The sequence below is a fragment of the Pleurodeles waltl genome, chromosome 12 (assembly GCF_031143425.1).
Source record: "Pleurodeles waltl isolate 20211129_DDA chromosome 12, aPleWal1.hap1.20221129, whole genome shotgun sequence".
Lineage (NCBI taxonomy): Eukaryota > Metazoa > Chordata > Amphibia > Caudata > Salamandridae > Pleurodeles > Pleurodeles waltl.
The window spans coordinates 264,074,907-264,094,799 of record NC_090451.1 but is presented as its reverse complement, the minus strand read 5'-3'; the positions used below and the strand labels follow the sequence as shown (position 1 = coordinate 264,094,799).

The following is a 19,893-nucleotide window of genomic DNA, read 5'->3' as shown; positions in this document are numbered from 1 at the left end:
CATTTATTGTCTGTGTATGTACAACAAATGCTTAACACTACTCCTTGGATAAGCCTACTGCTCGACCACACTACCACAAAATAGAGCATTAGTATTATCTCTTTTTGGCCACTATCTTACCTCTAAGGGGAACCCTTGGACTCTGTGCATACTATTCCTCACTTTGAAATAGTGCATACAGAGGCAACTTCCTACAATGTCCAAACAGAAGTTCAAAGGGTGAGAATCCTACTCCCTTCTGAGGCACCTCTCTGTAAGCGAAAAGCAGACATGGCAAGAGGACATCCCATCTCCTTTTGAGTTTTTCTGGGAGCCCCATGATCATGCCTTTTAATGTCTTGTTGAATCTCTCAACCAAGCCATTAGTTTGTGGATGGTATGGTGTAGTGAATTTATAAGTCACTCCACACTCATTCCACATGTGTTTTAGGTATGCTGACATGAAGTTGGTACCTCTGTCAGACACCACCTCCTTAGGGAAACCCACTCTGGTAAAGATACCAATGAGGGCCTTGGCTACTGCAGGGGCAGTAGTCGACCTAAGGGGAATAGTTTCAGGATACCTGGTAGCATGATCCACTACTACCAGGATATACATATTTCCTGAGGCTGTGGGAGGTTCTAGTGGACCAACTATGTCCACACCCACTCTTTCAAAGGGAACCCCCACCACTGGAAGTGGAATGAGGGGGGCCTTTGGATGCCCACCTGTCTTACCACTGGCTTGACAGGTGGGGCAGGAGAGGCAAAACTCCTTAACCATGTTGGACATATTGGGCCAGTAGAAGTGGTTGACTAACCTCTCCCACGTCTTGGTTTGTCCCAAATGTCCAGCAAGGGGAATGTCATGGGCCAATGTTAGGATGAACTTCCTGAACAGCTGAGGCACTACCACTCTCCTAGTGGCACCAGGTTTGGGGTCTCTGGCCTCAGTGTACAGGAGTCCATCTTCCCAATAGACCCTATGTGTTCCATTTTTCTTGCCTTTGGACTCTTCAGCAGCTTGCTGCCTAAGGCCTTCAAGAGAGGGACAGGTTTCTTGTCCCTTACACAGCTCCTCCCTTGAGGGTCCCCCTGGGCCTAAGAGCTCAACCTGATAAGGTTCAAGCTCCAAAGGCTCAGTTCCCTCAGAGGGCAGAACTTCTTCCTGAGAAGAGAGGTTCCCTTTCTTTTGCTGTGTTGCAGTTGGTTTCCCAACTGACTTTCCTGTTCTCTTGGTAGGCTGGGCCATTTTTCCAGACTCCAGCTCTACTTTTTCACCCTGTGCCTTGCATTGTGCTCTTGTTTTCACACACACCAGTTCAGGGATACCCAGCATTGCTGCATGGGTTTTTAGTTCTACCTCAGCCCATGCTGAGGACTCCAGGTCATTTCCAAGCAGACAGTCCACTGGGATATTTGAGGAGACCACCACCTGTTTCAGGCCTTTGACCCCTCCCCATTCTAAAGTAACCATTGCCATGGGATGTACTTTTCTCTGATTGTCAGCGTTGGTGACTGTGTAAGTTTTTCCAGTCAGGTATTGGCCAGGGGAAACCAGTTTCTCTGTCACCATGGTGACACTGGCACCTGTATCCCTCAGGCCCTCTATTCTAGTCCCATTAATTAAGAGTTGCTGTCTGTATTTTTGCATGTTAGGCGGCCAGACAGCTAGTGTGGCTAAATCCACCCCACCCTCAGAAACTAGAGTAGCTTCAGTGTGGACCCTGATTTGCTCTGGGCACACTGTTGATCCCACTTGGAGACTAGCCATACCAGTGTTACCTGGATGGGAGTTTGGAGTGGAACCTTTCTTGGGACAGGCCTTGTCTCCAGTTTGGTGTCCATGCTGTTTACAGCTATGACACCAGGCCTTTTTGGGATCAAAGTTTTTACCCTTGTACCCATTGTTTTGTGAAGAGGCTCTGGGCCCACCCTCCTGTGCAGGTTTTTGGGGGCCTGTAGAAGACTCTTTACTATTTTTAGTTTTGGTTGTCTCATCACCCTTCCCCTGGGGAGTCTTTGTGACCCCTTTCTTTTGGTCACCCCCTGTTGAAGTCTTGGACACCCTTGTCTTGACCCAATGGTCCGCCTTCTTTCCCAATTCTTGGGGAGAAATTGGTCCTAGGTCTACCAGATGCTGATGCAGTTTATCATTGAAACAATTACTTAACAGGTGTTCTTTCACAAATAAATTGTACAGCCCATCATAATTACTTACACCACTGCCTTGAATCCAACTGTAAGGAAATGCCTCCTTGGCATGGTTGCCCCCTGACTTTTTGCCTTTGCTGATGCTATGTTTACAATTGAAAGTGTGCTGAGGCCTGCTAACCAGGCCCCAGCACCAGTGTTCTTTCCCCAACCTGTACTTTTGTATCCACAATTGGCAGACCCTGGCATCCAGATAAGTCCCTTGTAACTGGTACTTCTAGTACCAAGGGCCCTGATGCCAAGGAAGGTCTCTAAGGGCTGCAGCATGTCTTATGCCACCCTGGAGACCTCTCACTCAGCCCAGACACCCTGCTTGCCAGCTTGTGTGTGCTAGTGAGGACAAAACGAGTAAGTCGACATGGCACTCCCCTCAGGGTGCCATGCCAGCCTCTCACTGCCTATGCAGTATAGGTAAGACACCCCTCTAGCAGGCCTTACAGCCCTAAGGCAGGGTGCACTATACCATAGGTGAGGGTACCAGTGCATGAGCATGGTACCCCTACAGTGTCTAAACAAAACCTTAGACATTGTAAGTGCAGGGTAGCCATAAGAGTATATGGTCTGGGAGTTTGTCAAACACGAACTCCACAGCACCATAATGGCTACACTGAAAACTGGGAAGTTTGGTATCAAACTTCTCAGCACAATAAATGCACACTGATGCCAGTGTACATTTTATTGTAAAATACACCCCAGAGGGCACCTTAGAGGTGCCCCCTGAAACTTAACCGACTATCTGTGTAGGCTGACTAGTTTTAGCAGCCTGCCACAAACCGAGACATGTTGCTGGCCCCATGGGGAGAGTGCCTTTGTCACTCTGAGGCCAGTAACAAAGCCTGCACTGGGTGGAGATGCTAACACCTCCCCCAGGCAGGAATTGTCACACCTGGCGGTGAGCCTCAAAGGCTCACCTCCTTTGTGCCAACCCAGCAGGACACTCCAGCTAGTGGAGTTGCCCGCCCCCTCCGGCCAGGCCCCACTTTTGGCGGCAAGGCCGGAGAAAATAATGAGAAAAACAAGGAGGAGTCACTGGCCAGTCAGGACAGCCCCTAAGGTGTCCTGAGCTGAGGTGACTCTAACTTTTAGAAATCCTCCATCTTGCAGATGGAGGATTCCCCCAATAGGGTTAGGATTGTGACCCCCTCCCCTTGGGAGGAGGCACAAAGAGGGTGTACCCACCCTCAGGGCTAGTAGCCATTGGCTACTAACCCCCCAGACCTAAACACGCCCTTAAATTTAGTATTTAAGGGCTACCCTGAACCCTAGAAAATCAGATTCCTGCAACTACAAGAAGAAGGACTGCCCAGCTGAAAACCCCTGCAGCGGAAGACCAGAAGACGACAACTGCCTTGGCTCCAGAAACTCACCGGCCTGTCTCCTGCCTTCCAAAGATCCTGCTCCAGCGACGCCTTCCAAAGGGACCAGCGACCTCGACATCCTCTGAGGACTGCCCCTGCTTCGAAAAGACAAGAAACTCCCGAGGACAGCGGACCTGCTCCAAGAAAAGCTGCAACTTTGTTTCCAGCAACTTTAAAGAACCCTGCAAGCTCCCCGCAAGAAGCGTGAGACTTGCAACACTGCACCCGGCGACCCCGACTCGGCTGGTGGAGACCCGACACCTCAGGAGGGACCCCAGGACTACTCTGATACTGTGAGTTCCAAAACCTGCCCCCCCTGAGCCCCCACAGCGCCGCCTGCAGAGGGAATCCCGAGGCTTCCCCTGACCGCGACTCTTTGAATCCAAAGTCCCGACGCCTGGGAGAGACCCTGCACCCGCAGCCCCCAGGACCTGAAGGACCGGACTTTCACTGGAGAAGTGACCCCCAGGAGTCCCTCTCCCTTGCCCAAGTGGAGGTTTCCCCGAGGAACCCCCCCCTTGCCTGCCTGCAGCGCTGAAGAGATCCCGAGATCTCTCATAGACTAACATTGCGAACCCGACGCCTGTTTCGACACTGCACCCGGCCGCCCCCGCGCTGCTGAGGGTGAAATTTCTGTGTGGACTTGTGTCCCCCCCCCGGTGCCCTACAAAACCCCCCTGGTCTGCCCTCCGAAGACGCGGGTACTTACCTGCAAGCAGACCGGAACCGGGGCACCCCCTTCTCTCCATTCTAGCCTATGTGTTTTGGGCACCACTTTGAACTCTGCACCTGACCGGCCCTGAGCTGCTGGTGTGGTGACTTTGGGGTTGCTCTGAACCCCCAACGGTGGGCTACCTTGGACCAAGAACTGAACCCTGTAAGTGTCTTACTTACCTGGTAAAACTAACAAAAACTTACCTCCCCTAGGAACTGTGAAAATTGCACTAAGTGTCCACTTTTAAAACAGCTATTTGTGAATAACTTGAAAAGTATACATGCAATTTTGATGATTTGAAGTTCCTAAAGTACTTACCTGCAATACCTTTCGAATGAGATATTACATGTAGAATTTGAACCTGTGGTTCTTAAAATAAACTAAGAAAAGATATTTTTCTATACAAAACCTATTGGCTGGATTTGTCTCTGAGTGTGTGTACCTCATTTATTGTCTATGTGTATGTACAACAAATGCTTAACACTACTCCTTGGATAAGCCTACTGCTCGACCACACTACCACAAAATAGAGCATTAGTATTATCTCTTTTTACCACTATTTTACCTCTAAGGGGAACCCTTGGACTCTGTGCATGCTATTCCTTACTTTGAAATAGCACATACAGAGCCAACTTCCTACACCAACCATCTAGTGTTTTCACTGAGTAGTCAACAAAGTCAACCCAGGTCTGGCTCGAGGATTTTTGAGCCCCCCTGAACCTAATCCTGTACTCCTCAGTGGAGAATCCAAAGCCCTCAATCAGGGTACCCTTCATGAGGTCATAAGATTCTGCATCTTTTCCAGAGAGTGTGAGGAGTCTATCCCTACACTTTCCAGTGAACATTTCCCAAAGGAGAGCACCCCAGTGAGACCTGTTCACTTTTCTGGTTACACAAGCCCTCTCAAAAGCTGTGAACCATTTGGTGATGTCATCACCATCTTCATATTTTGTCACAATCCCTTTGGGGATTTTTAACATGTCAGGAGAATCTCTGACCCTATTTATATTGCTGCCACCATTGATGGGTCCTAGGCCCATCTCTTGTCTTTCCCTTTCTATGGCTAGGAGCTGTCTCTCTAAAGCCAATCTTTTGGCCATCCTGGCTAACAGGAGGTCATCTTCACTGAGAGCATCCTCAGTGATTTCAGAAATGTGGGACCCTCCTGTGAGGGACTCACTATTTCTGACTAACACAGTTGGAGACAGGACTTGAGGGGTCCTGTTCTCCCTATTTAGGACTGGAGGAGGGACATTGGCCTCCAAGTCACTAATTTCTTCCTCTGTGAGGTCATCATCAGAGGGGTTGGCTTTTTCAAACTCTGCCAACAGCTCCTGGAGCTGAATTTTGGTAGGTCTGGAGCCAATGGTTATTTTTTTGATATTACAGAGAGACCTTAGCTCCCTCATCTTAAGATGGAGGTAAGGTGTGGTGTCGAGTTCCACCACCTGCATCTCTGTATCAGACATTATTCTGCTAAGAGTTGGAATACTTTTTTAAGAATCTAAAACTGTTTCTAGAATCTAATTCAAACTTTTAACAAACTTTTAAACTCTAAAAAGACAATGCTAAACAGGGACTTAACACACAAGGCCCTAGCAGGACTTTTAAGAATTTAGAAAACTTTCAAATTGAAAAAATGAATTTCTAATGACAATTTTGGAATTTGTCGTGTGATCAGGTATTGGCTGAGTAGTCCAGCAAATGCAAAGTCTTGTCCCCCACCGCTGATCCACCAATGTAGGAAGTTGGCTCTGTATGTGCTATTTCAAAGTAAGGAATAGCATGCACAGAGTCCAAGGGTTCCCCTTAGAGGTAAAATAGTGGTAAAAAGAGATAATACTAATGCTCTATTTTGTGGTAGTGTGGTCGAGCAGTAGGCTTATCCAAGGAGTAGTGTTAAGCATTTGTTGTACATACACATAGACAATAAATGAGGTACACACATTCAGAGACAAATCCAGCCAATAGGTTTTTATATAGAAAAATATATTTTCTTTGTTTATTTTAAGAACCACTGGTTCAAATTCTACATGTAATATCTCATTCGAAAGGTATTGCAGGTAAGTACTTTAGGAACTTCAAATCATCAAAATTGCATGTATACTTTTCAAGTTATTCACAAATAGCTGTTTTAAGAGTGGACACTTAGTGCAATTTTCACAGTTCCTAGGGGAGGTAAGTATTTGTTAGGTTAACCAGGTAAGTAAGACACTTACAGGGCTTAGTTCTTGGTCCAAGGTAGCCCACCGTTGGGGGTTCAGAGCAACCCCAAAGTCACCACACCAGCAGCTCAGGGCCGGTCAGGTGCAGAGTTCAAAGTGGTGCCCAAAACACATAGGCTAGAATGGAGAGAAGGGGGTGCCCCGGTTCCGGTCTGCTTGCAGGTAAGTACCCGCGTCTTCGGAGGGCAGACCAGGGGGGTTTTGTAGGGCACCGGGGGGGACACAAGCCCACACAGAAATTTCACCCTCAGCAGCGCGGGGGCGGCCGGGTGCAGTGTAGAAACAAGCGTCGGGTTTGTAATGGAAGTCAATGAGAGATCTAGGGATCTCTTCAGCGCTGCAGGCAGGCAAGGGGGGGGTTCCTCGGGGAAACCTCCACTTGGTCAAGGGAGAGGGACTCCTGGGGGTCACTCCTCCAGTGAAAGTCCGGTCCTTCAGGTCCTGGGGGCTGCGGGTGCAGGGTCTCTCCCAGGCGTCGGGACTTAGGATTCAAAGAGTCGCGGTCAGGGGAAGCCTCGGGATTCCCTCTGCAGGCGGCGCTGTGGGGGCTCAGGGGGGACAGGTTTTTGTACTCAGTCTTAGAGTAGTCCTGGGGTCCCTCCTGAGGTGTTGGATCGCCACCAGCCGAGTCGGGGTCGCCGGGTGCAGTGTTGCAAGTCTCACGCTTCTTGCGGGGAGCTTGCAGGGTTCTTTAAAGCTGCTGGAAACAAAGTTGCAGCTTTTCTTGGAGCAGGTCCGCTGTCCTCGGGAGTTTCTTGTCTTTTCGAAGCAGGGGCAGTCCTCAGAGGATGTCGAGGTCGCTGGTCCCTTTGGAAGGCGTCGCTGGAGCAGGATCTTTGGAAGGCAGGAGACAGGCCGGTGAGTTTCTGGAGCCAAGGCAGTTGTCGTCTTCTGGTCTTCCTCTGCAGGGGTTTTCAGCTAGGCAGTCCTTCTTCTTGTAGTTGCAGGAATCTAATTTTCTAGGGTTCAGGGTAGCCCTTAAATACTAAATTTAAGGGCGTGTTTAGGTCTGGGGGGTTAGTAGCCAATGGCTACTAGCCCTGAGGGTGGGTACACCCTCTTTGTGCCTCCTCCCAAGGGGAGGGGGTCACAATCCTAACCCTATTGGGGGAATCCTCCATCTGCAAGATGGAGGATTTCTAAAAGTCAGTCACCTCAGCTCAGGACACCTTAGGGGCTGTCCTGACTGGCCAGTGACTCCTCCTTGTTGCTTTCTTTGTTCCCTCCAGCCTTGCCGCCAAAAGTGGGGGCCGTGGCCGGAGGGGGCGGGCAACTCCACTAAGCTGGAGTGCCCTGCTGGGCTGTGACAAAGGGGTGAGCCTTTGAGGCTCACCGCCAGGTGTTACAGCTCCTGCCTGGGGGAGGTGTTAGCATCTCCACCCAGTGCAGGCTTTGTTACTGGCCTCAGAGTGACAAAGGCACTCTCCCCATGGGGCCAGCAACATGTCTCTGGTGTGGCAGGCTGCTGGAACTAGTCAGCCTACACAGACAGTCGGTTAAGTTTCAGGGGGCACCTCTAAGGTGCCCTCTGTGGTGTATTTTACAATAAAATGTACACTGGCATCAGTGTGCATTTATTGTGCTGAGAAGTTTGATACCAAACTTCCCAGTTTTCAGTGTAGCCATTATGGTGCTGTGGAGTTCGTGTTTGACAGACTCCCAGACCATATACTCTTATGGCTACCCTGCACTTACAATGTCTAAGGTTTTGTTTAGACACTGTAGGGGTACCATGCTCATGCACTGGTACCCTCACCTATGGTATAGTGCACCCTGCCTTAGGGCTGTAAGGCCTGCTAGAGGGGTGTCTTACCTATACTGCATAGGCAGTGAGAGGCTGGCATGGCACCCTGAGGGGAGTGCCATGTCGACTTACTCGTTTTGTCCTCACTAGCACACACAAGCTGGCAAGCAGAGTGTCTGTGCTGAGTGAGAGGTCTCCAGGGTGGCATAAGACATGCTGCAGCCCTTAGAGACCTTCCTTGGCATCAGGGCCCTTGGTACTAGAAGTACCAGTTACAAGGGTCTTATCTGGATGCCAGGGTCTGCCAATTGTGGATACAAAAGTACAGGTTAGGGAAAGAACACTGGTGCTGGGGCCTGGTTAGCAGGCCTCAGCACACTTTCAATTGTAAACATAGCATCAGCAAAGGCAAAAAGTCAGGGGGCAACCATGCCAAGGAGGCATTTCCTTACAGTCTTTTTATCTTCTTGGTAAATAACTGATTAGGTTACTCGGCTTTTAGACAGCAACTATCTATTTTCTGAGATGAAGGGTTGTTGCAGATGCTATGAGAAGATTTCCTGTTGAACCCTCATGGCATCTGCATTTTGTGCACTTGACCTGAACACGGTCCCATCGCCTCTGACTTTGGTTCCTTAATTCACTGTAAGGCCATCAGGCAGTGGAAATCCAAGCTATTTTGGCCAAGGACTGCAGTGATACAGTGAATCATTCCTCTTCTACTTTAGGTAAGTACCTTGACAAGGAATGATCTCCCAAAAATGTCCTATTAAAAAAAAAAAAAAAATTGGAAGAGAAACCAAATTCTTCCTAGAACCTTTCTCGCATCCTTGACCGTTTAAAGGCCTAATGCCATTCCCTAAACTGGACTTATCTTCGGTATTGGAGCAGATTCTGACACGAAAAAAGATGATGCTGAAATGTCAGTGTTTTGGGTGTCTGCACAAGTCTGAACCATCTCTCTAGCTTTGCTGGCTATTTTCAGGACTGCTGCCTTACCCTGATGACCCACCCAGAGTGGACTGGATGCAGTGGTGCCAGCTGGCCAATCACAGTGCCTCCCAACTCTTCACCTCCATAGGTTCAAGCCTCTCAAAGAAGTCAATATACTCCTATGTAGCACTAACACAACATATTTAATTCTTATCAGTATATCTTTAATCAGTTGACATTGGTAGTGGAAGCGGTGAGTTGTAGCTACAGAATAGTTGGGTAGGATTTGGTGTCTCTGGATCAGATAGTTTTAACTGCATTTACTTCGCCGGCCAGTGTTTGTGAACCATGTGAAAGCTAACAGTTGATTAAAGTATTGACTGTTTGCCATGACCAGTTCTCAATAGGTTATTTCAAACACTATTAGCATAACACTACAAGTATTGTTCCGTGTTGCAGTTTGATTTTTGTCTGGGCAGCTTCAGACCCCTCATCTTCAGAACAGCATCTTTGTGTATAAGAGCCTCCAGAGCCCTTTCTGAGAAGTCCGTTAAAGCTCTTCCTCAAATCATAGACACAGCAGCACCTCCCTGCAGGCTGTTTGGGTTGTTTAGGGGTCACTGTGTTCATAAACAGGGCAGGGGGAGTTGTGGTCACACCCCAATACTAGAGCTCATGGGAATCTCCTAGTCAGCGGTGCTGTGGAGACCCCAAGCTTGTGGTAGGAAATCTTGCAACTCTGTCATAAAGATGGAACAGATTCCTCCAAAGTTGCAGATTAGTCCTTGTGTATTTCAGTAGTTGGGTTCTTTGACTGTGTAGGAAGTTGGCTCTGTATGCACTATTTCAAAGTAAGGAATAATATGCACAGAGTCCAAGGGTTCCCCTTAGAGGTAAGATAGTGGCAAAAAGAGAATACTAATGCTCTATTTTGTGGTAGTGTGGTCGAGCAGTAGGCTTATCAAAGGAGTAGTGTTAAGCATTTGTTGTACACACACAGGCAATAAATGAGGAACACACACTCAGACAATTCCAGGCCAATAGGTTTTTGTATAGAAATATATATTTTCTTAGTTTAAGAACCACGGGTTCAAGATTTACATGTAATACTTCAAATGAAAGGTATTGCAGGTAGGTACTTTAGGAACTTTGAATTAGAAAAATAGCATATACAGTTTTCACATAAATCACATATAGCTATTTTAAAACTAGACACTTGGTGCAATTTTCAACAGTTCCTGGGGGAGTAAGAGTTTGTTAGTTTTTGCAGGTAAGTAAACCACCTATGGGGTTCAAGTTTGGGTCCAAGGTAGCCCACCGTTGGGGGTTCAGAGCAACCCCAAAGTTACCACACCAGCAGCTCAGGGTCGGTCAGGTGCAGAGGTCAAAGTGGTGCCCAAAACACATAGGCTTTAATGGAGAAGGGGGTGCCCCGGTTCCAGTCTGCCAGCCGGTAAGTACCCGTGTCTTCGGAGGGCAGGCCAGGGGGGTTTTGTAGGGCACGGGGGGGGGGGGTACACCAGTCCACACAAAGTACACCCTCAGCAGCACGGGGGCGGCCGGGTGCAGTGTGCAAACATGCGTCGGGTTCTCAATAGGTTTCAATGGGAGACCAAGGGGTCTCTTCAGCGATGCAAGCAATAGGGGGGGGGGGCCGCCTCGGGGTAGCCACCACCTGGGCAAGGGAGAGGGCCTCCTGGGGGTCACTCCTGCACTGGATCCTTCAGGTCCTGGGGGCTGCGGGTGCAGAGTCTTTACCAGGTGTCGGGATCTGAGGAGCAGGCAGTCGCGGTCAGGGGGAGCCTCGGGATTCCCTCTGCATGCGTCGCTGTGGGGGCTCAGGGGGGGCAACTCTGGCTACTCACGGTCTCGCAGTCGCCGGGGAGTCCTCCCTGAAGTGATTGTTCTCCACAAGTCGAGCCGGGGGCGTCGGGTGCAGAGTGGTAAGTCTCACGCTTCCGGCAGGAAACGCAAGTTGTTTCAAAGTTGCTTCTTTGTTTCAAAGTTGCAGTCTTTGGGGAACAGGGCCGCTGTCCTCGGGAGTTCTTTGTCCTTCTAGAGCAGGGCAGTCCTCTGAGGATTCAGAGGTCGCTGGTCCCTGGGGAAAGCGTCGCTGGAGCAGTGTCTTTAGAAGGGGGGGAGACAGGCCGGTAGAGCTGGGGCCAAAGCAGTTGGTGTCTGTCTTCTCTGAAGGGTTTTTCAGCTTAGCAGTCCTCTTCTTCTTAGGTTGCAGGAATCTGAGTTCCTAGGTTCTGGGGAGCCCTTAAACACTAAATTTAAGGGCGTGTTTAGGTATGGGGGGGGTTAGTAGCCTATGGCTACTAGCCCTGAGGGTGGGTACACCCTCTTTGTGCCTCCTCCCTGAGGGGAGGGGGGCACATCCCTAATTCTATTTGGGGAATCCTCCATCTGCAAGATGGAGGATTTCTAAAAGTCAGTCACCTCAGCTCAGGACACCTTAGGGGCTGTCCTGACTGGCCAGTGACTCCTCCTTGTTTTTCTCATTATTTCCTCCGGCCTTGCCGCCAAAAGTGGGGCCGTGGCCCGAGGGGGCGGGCAACTCCACTAGCTGGAGTGCCCTGGGATGCTGTAACAAAGGGGGTGAGCCTTTGAGGCTCACCGCCAGGTGTTACAGTTCCTGCAGGGGCGGGGGTGTGAAGCACCCTCGACCCAGTGCAGGCTTTGTTACTAGCCACAGAGTGACAAAGGCACTCTCCCCATGTGGCCAGCAACATGTCTGGTGTGTGGCAGGCTGCTAGAACTACACGGATAGTCGGTTAAGGTTTCAGGGGGCACCTCTAAGGTGCCCTCTGGGGTGTATGTTACAATAAAATGTACACTGGCATCAGTGTGCATTTATTGTGCTGAGAAGTTTGATACCAAACTTCACAGTTTTCAGTGTAGCCATTATGGTGCTGTGGAGTTCGTGCATGACAGACTCCCAGACCATATACTCTTATGGCTACCCTGCACTTACAATGTCTAAGGTTTTGCTTAGACACTGTAGGGGCATAGTGCTCATACACTTATGCCCTGAACCTATGGTATAGTGCACCCTGCCTTAGGGCTGTAAGGCCTGCTAGAGGGGTGACTTATCTATACTGCATAGGCAGTGTGAGGTTGGCATGGCACCCTGAGGGGAGTGCCATGTCGACTTAGTCTTTTTATCCCCACTAGCACACACAAGCTGGCAAGCAGTGTCTGTGCTGAGTGAGGGGTCCCCAGGGTGGCATAAGATATGCCGCAGCCCTTCGAGCCCTTCCCTTGCATCAGGGCCCTTGGTACCAGGGGTACCAGTTACAAGGGACTTATCTGGATGCCAGGGTGTGCCAATTGTGGAAACAAAAGTACAGGTTAGGGAAAGAACACTGGTGCTGGGGCCTGGTTAGCAGGCCTCAGCACACTTTCAAGTCAAAACTTAGCATCAGCAAAGGCAAAAAGTCAGGGGGTAACCATGCCAAGGAGGCATTTCCTTACACTAAAGTATCGAAAATTCGACGGTATTGTTATTGTTCGGTACCGGGTTAGTGTTAGTGTATTGGCACCGACATCAAGACCGCTTCGGCGGCCCTTCGGGGCTTCCACTCTTCACCGAGGCCGGGTCGGCCCGACCACACCCATCATCCCAGACTAATGGACCGGACCCCCTTCCGTTTCTGTCCTAAGTATCCTTATACAGACCAGCACCGAGTCTGTAATTTGTGTTTATCACCTGAACACAGAGAGGATACTTGCTAGCGTTCCGATCGAAAAAGACCTTGAGGGATCGACGCGCAAGAAGACTGTAAATGGCGTCGAAACCAAAAGAACAGCTCGACGTCGGAGAGGAGGAAAGCATCTCCATCCAGGAGACTGACTCGCTGAATCTGAAAGTGAATGACCCTCGACTGTGCAACGAACCGTGAGTAAACCTGCCCCGTCCAAAACTCAGTCACACCAAAACATTTAAGGCCATGGGGACGCCACCGCCAGCAGTCCATGGCTCAACCCACCGAAAGGAAGGTGACCAAACATTGGCACCGAAAAAGGCCAAAGAATTGCCGAAGACTTCTGACTCCGGTCGAGATTCCGGCACCGAACGATCTCAACACCGAGAGTTCGATTCGCCCAAAACAAGGAAAATATCTTCGGAACCAAAAAAGACTAACAGAAACCTCGGTACCGAAAAAAGCAGCCTCGGAGCCGAAAAGAAGCTCTTATGCTGAAGAGCAAGGACTTTCCAGCCAATTCAAGGAAAGACCTCGATTCGAACAAGAGTTAGGTATGGAAGAACCTGACCATACACAAAGGAGGTTACATATCCAAAAAGAGACTGGAAAAATACAAACTTTACCTCCAATCAAATCAAAAAGGAAGCTTGCATTTCAGGAGACAGAAATGCAACCTAAGGCAAAAGTGGTTAGAGACAAATCTCCACCACCAATGTTCTCACCACAACCGTCCCCACCGCACTCAACCCAACTGTCACCAGTGGGAACACCTCCAATGCAGTCACCCACACATACTGGGATGACACAGGATGATGCTGATGCATGGGACTTATATGATGCACCAGTATCGGATACCAGTCCAGATTGTTATCCAACAAAGCAGTCACCACCAGAAGACAGTACTGCATATACACAGGTACTATCCAGGGCAGCTACGTTCCACAACGTAGCAATGCACACAGAGCCAGTGGAGGATGATTTCCTGTTTAACACTCTGGCATCCACCCACGCTTCCGATCAGTCTGCCAATGCTCCCTGGCATGCTCAAGCACGCGAAACAGGTCTTCCAGTAGCCTGTAAAGGGAAGGGCTATCACGCCTAGAGTTGAGAAAAAGTACAAACCTCCCCCCAACAGATCCTGTGTTCATAACACAACAACTAACACCGGACTCAGTGGTTGTAGGGGTGGCAAGAAAAAGAGCAAACTCTCAATCGTCAGACGTTCCACCGCCTGACAAAGAAAGCAGAAAATTCGACGCAGCGGGCAAGCGAGTGGCAGCACAAACAGCCAATCAATGGCGGGTTGCAAATTCACAAGCCCTACTTGCACGCTACGACAGGGCACACTGGGACAAGATGCAAGACATCATACAGCACTTGCCCAAGGAACACCAAAAACGTGCCCAGCAAGTAGTGGAAGGAGGACAGGCCATATCTAACAACCAGATAAGGTCCGCACTAGACTCGGCAGACACAGCAGCACAAACTGTCAACACGGCTGTAACCATTCGCAGGCATGCATGGCTGAGAAGTTCTGGATTCAAGCCAGTGATTCAACAAGCGGTGTTGAATATGCAGTTTAATCAGCAACAGTTGTTTGGGCCGGAAGTCGACACAGCCATTGAGAAATTGAAAAAAGACACGGACACTGCCAAAGCCATGGGCGCGCTCTATTCCCCACAAGTCAGAGGCAACTTTAGAAAACCACAATTCAGAGGAGGTTTTCGGCAAGAAACATCTGGGCCTTCCACCTCTCAAACCAGACCCACCTATCAGGCACAATACCAAAGGGGAGGGTTTCGTGGTTGCTATAGAGGACAATTCCCAAGAGGAAGGGGAAAGTTCCAAACAGTGACTTCAATGTCCCAACACTTGTCACCAGTGGGGGAGGCTAACCACATACTACCAAAACTGGACACACTACCACAGACGCATGGGTCCTATCAATTATCCAACATGGTTATTGCATAGAATTCACAAAATTCCTGCCAGATGTGCCACCCAAAATGCACAATCTGTCCCAACAACACTTACCTCTATTACAAATAGAGGTCCAAGCACTACTACAAAAACAAGCAATAGAGCTCGTACCCAATCATCAGAAAGGAACAGGCGTCTACCTACTATATTTCCTGATTCCAAAAAAGGGCAAAACGTTAAGACCGATCTTAGATCTCAGAACACTGAATCTCTTCATCAAATCAGACCACTTCCACATGGTAACACTTAAAGGCGTGGTTCCCTTATTAAAAAAGGAGGAATACATGACAACATTGGATCTCAAGGATGCGTATTTCCACATACCCATCCATCCTTCTCACAGAAAATACTTAAGGTTTGTAATGCACGGCATACACTATCAATTCAAAGTGCTACCGTTCGGAATAACAGCCCCAAGGGTATTCACAAAATGCCTAGTGGTAGTAGCCGCTCACATAAGGAGACAGCACATGCACGTATTCCCATATTTAGACTGGCTAATAAAAACCAACACCCAACAACAGTGTCTTCTTCACAAGCAATACTTCATAGAAACTCTACACAAACTGGGGTTCTCTATAAATTACAAGAAATCACATCTGCAACCATCCCAAATGCAACAATACTTGGGAGCAACACTCAACACACAAAGGGCAATTGCCACTCCAAGTCCACAAAGAGTCCAATTGTTCCAAAATGTAAGATCAAGCATACAACCGAACCAACACTACACAGTAAGGTTTGTAATGAAACTTCTAGGCATGATGTCCTCCTGCATAGCCATTGTCCCAAATGCAAGATTACACATGCGGCCCTTACAACAGTGCCTAGCAAAACAATGGACACGAGCACAGGGTCAACTTCAAGATCTAGTGTTGATAGACCGCCAAACACACTCCTCGCTTCAATGGTGGAACGCTATAAATTTAAACCAAGGGCGGCCATTCCAAGACCCAGTGCCTCAAGCTTTTATCACAACAGATGCTTCCATGATGGGGTGGGGAGCACACCTCAACAATCTCAGCATACACGGTCAATGGGACAATCAACAAAAACAACTTCACATAAATCATTTGTAACTGCTAGCGGTTTTTCTAGCATTAAAAGCATTTCAACCACTAGTAGCCCACAAACATATTCTTGTCAAAACTGACAACATGACAACAATGTATTAGCTCAACAAACAAGGGGGACATACACTTGTCACAACTGTGCCTCTTAGCACAAAGGATTTGGCATTGGGCAATTCACAACCACATTTGCCTAATAGCACAATACATACCAGGCATTCAGAATCAGTTAGCCGACAATCTCAGTCAAGATCACCAGCAAACTCAAGAATGGGAAATACATCCCCTGATCCTACGGGATCACTTCCACCGCTGGGGAACACCAAACATAGACCTATTCGCAACAAAAGAAAACGCAAAATGCCAAAACTTTGCGTCCAGTTACCCACACCCGGAGTCCAAGGGCAATGCACTATGGATCAGTTGGTCAGGGATATTTGCTTATCCTTTTCCCCCCCTCTCCCACTCATTCGTTATCTGCTCAACAAACTAAGTCAAAACAAACTCAAACTAATACTCATAGCACCAACCTGGGCTCGCCAACCGTGGTACACAACACTGCTGGACTTAACAGTAGTACCTCACATCAAACTACCAAACAGACCAGATCTGTTAGCACAACACAAACAGATCAGACACCTGAATCCAGCATCGCTCAATCTAGCAATTTGGCTCCTGAAGTCTTAGCATGCGGGCATTTAAATCTTACACAAGAGTGTATGGAGGTCATTAAACAAGCGAGAAAACCTACAACAAGACATTGTTACGCAAACAATTGGAAAAGATTTGTTTGCTACTGCCACACTAATCAAATTCAACCACTACATGCCCCCACAAAGGACATTGTAAGCTATTTATTACTTACAAAAGTCTAATCGAGCATTTTCTTCCATTAAAATCCATCTCACTGCAATATCTGCCTATCGGCAGATTACACATACAACATCACTTTTTAGAATCAGTCATTAAAGCATTTATGGAGGGACTAAAAAGAATCCTACCCCCAAGGGCACCACCAGTACCTTCGTGGAACCTTAATATTGTATTAACACAACTCATGGGCCCACCATTCGAACCTATGCATTCTTGTCAAATGCAATATCTGACTTGGAAAGTAGCTTTTCTAATAGCTATCACATCACTTAGAAGAGTAAGTGAAATACAAGCATTCACTATTCAAGAACCCTTTATACAAATACATAAACAAAGTGGTTCTCCAAAATTCTTACCAAAGGTAATATCACCATTCCACCTAAATCAAACTGTGGAACTCAGTCTTCTTTCCGCAACCAGACTCAGTGCTCTTTTTATGTCTAATGTATGCAAGGCCCTTTCAGCTACTAATGTATTACATTGACATAACGAAACAATTTCGTAAAACAATTGTTTGTAGCTTTCCAAAAACCTCATGCAGGTAATCCTATATCCAAACAAGGCATTGCCAGATGGATTGTTAAATGTATTCAAACTTGCTATATTAAAGCAAAAAGAGAATTACCCATTACACCAAGAGCACATTCCACTAGAAAGAAAGGTGCCACAATGGCTTTTCTTGGAAATATACCTATGACAGAAATTTGTAAGACAGCCACCTGGTCTACGCCTCATACATTTACAAAGCATCACTGTGTAGATGTGTTAGCAACACAACAAGCCACAGTAGGACAGGCTGTATTAAGAACATTTCAGACAACTTCAACTCCTTCAGGCTAAACCAATGCTTTTTGGGGAGATTACTGCTTCATAGTCTATGCACAGCATGTGTATCTGCAGCTACACATGCCAACGAACGGAAAATGTCACTTACCCAGTGTACATCTGTTCGTGGCATGAGATGCTGCAGATTCACATGCGCCCTCCCACCTCCCTGGTAGCCTGTAGCAGAGTTTAGTTGCATGAAAATTGTAAATATATTGTTTTAATTGACATTAGGTACATACATTACTACTCCATTGCATGGATACCTCTAGTATACTCGCAACTCCTACCTCGCTCTCTGCGGGGAAAACAATCTAAGATGGAGTCGACGCCCATGCGCAATGGAGCCGAAAGGGAGGAGTCACTCGGTCCCGTGATTCGAAAAATACTTCTTCGAAGAAAAACAACTTGTAACACTCTGAGCCCAACACTAGATGCAGGATAATGCACAGCATGTGAATCTGCAGCGTCTCATGCCACGAACAAATGTACACTGGGTAAGTGACATTTTCCATATTTATTGCACAGCTTGAATCTTGTTGGCTTCTGTGTTAAGCAGCTTCTTTCTAGGGAGCAGATGGGAATTCTTTCCTACAGGTGTTCAAGTGGTGCCTCTTGGGTCTTGTAAGGAGATCGAATGTATGCAGGGTATCAACAAATAGTTGAGAAATAACTTGTTCCGTCTAAATTATAGCTTGTTCTAAAGCCAGTTTGCTTCTTGCATATGGAATTTAAACCTGAACTCTTTACTGTGTGCAGTTAAAAATAAAACATAGAAAGCAATCAGAATATTGCATGCATCTTCCTAGAGTGTAGAGTTGTCAAATAAATGTTGTGATTCTCTTAATGGTTACCATTTTAATAGGATATGTTTGTACCAAGCTGTGATAACAAAACCTTTTTTCTTTTCACCATAGTTCTTCCTCTCCCACATCAACGATCTGCAAAGCCAAAGCCTTTGATGAACTGAACATATTGATGACTGTGGTCTTGGAGAATGTTCTCAACACACCACCAGTACAGAAGAGAAGACTAATATTTTTAGTGTACAACAGATGGAAGCCCATGTGTATCTCTCCTGTCAGTTTTTCTGTTATAATGCACATTCCTATAGGAACGTTTTAATTGAGGCTCTCCTTGTGTAAAAAGAATGTTTCTAAAATTTATTTGTTGTCCTGTAGATTGTCAGACTTAAGTTAGAAGTTGTGTTGATCATAGTAAGAGCACGGCCACAAAATAAAGTTGTTGTTTTACAATTTTTACTGCTGGCTTGTATGTTAAAAATGTAACCAGTAGCCCTTGTGAGTAGGCCTTTTCAATCTTAAAATTGTAATTTACATTTAGTTGCCTGTTCTGGAGAATGTGCAGAAGCAGCATGCAGGTTAGTCCTCCCAATTCATTTTACCTTCTTTGAAAGGGTTCGTATTCAGGACTATATTTTCAAAACTGAAGCATGATGATGGAGAGGTGATAGGATTGAAATGGCTTAGTCTCAGTGTGCAGGAGTTGTTACAGTAAGCAGGGGCTTATCTTTGGGTAGAGGTGTTGGAGTTCACATCTCCTGAAGCACTATACTAACCAGCCTCTGGCATAAGGAGAAAGCAAAGGCACTTCACCCCATAGAGGGAGTGATCTTAGTTATTCTAACCTTCAGATTTGCATAGTATGATCTAAATATTTAGTGGGATGGGGTGACACGTCAGAATATGAAAGTGGGGAATGTGTGTAGACGTCCATTTTTATTTTCATACTTCCTGCATCACTCACTTTCCCAAGACTGCTCTGACTTTCAGACTGTGATATGACCATCTGTGCAAGTATTTGTTTTTCTCAGTCCATTCTGCCAAATGTAAGCACCACTTTTGCAGCATGAATCCTTTTCTGGATTCACATGCTGTGCATTATTCCACCATCTAGTGGTTTGGTCTGGAATTCTTCCCTTGCCTTCCCTGACCATCACTTAGTGGTATGTCCATCCCCTGTATGACGTTACAGTGCCCCAGATGTTCCTGTGCATAGTGGCAAACTTGAGATTATTTTTTTCTTTCTGCTGTTGGGACTGGAAGCAGCGGAGAAGCTTTGAAAGGTTTTGGAAGGAAGTTCGAAAATTGACCAGAAAAATGTTGAACACCACAAAGGACAAGATGATGAGGGGGAAGAGAGACCCTTTACTCTCTCCTCCGACAGGGGACTCTTCTGGAACCTACCACATGCTTGGATAATGATGCAAGGCAGGGGTCATGAAACAAACCACTATAAATGTTGCC

The 19,893-nt window shown here is 47.4% G+C and overlaps 1 protein-coding gene across 1 annotated transcript in view; it reads left to right on the top strand.

Moving 5' to 3' along the window:
• LOC138268631 (nuclear receptor coactivator 5-like) overlaps positions 1 to 18,888 on the top strand; it is a 294,146-nt gene extending 275,258 nt beyond the window's left edge. Inside the window, exon 15 of the mRNA XM_069218473.1 lies at positions 18,544 to 18,888. Coding sequence (XP_069074574.1) covers positions 18,544 to 18,596 — 53 coding nt within the window. The 3' untranslated portion in view covers positions 18,597 to 18,888. The remainder of the gene's footprint in view (positions 1 to 18,543) is intronic.
• Positions 18,889 to 19,893: the final 1,005 nt, after the last annotated feature.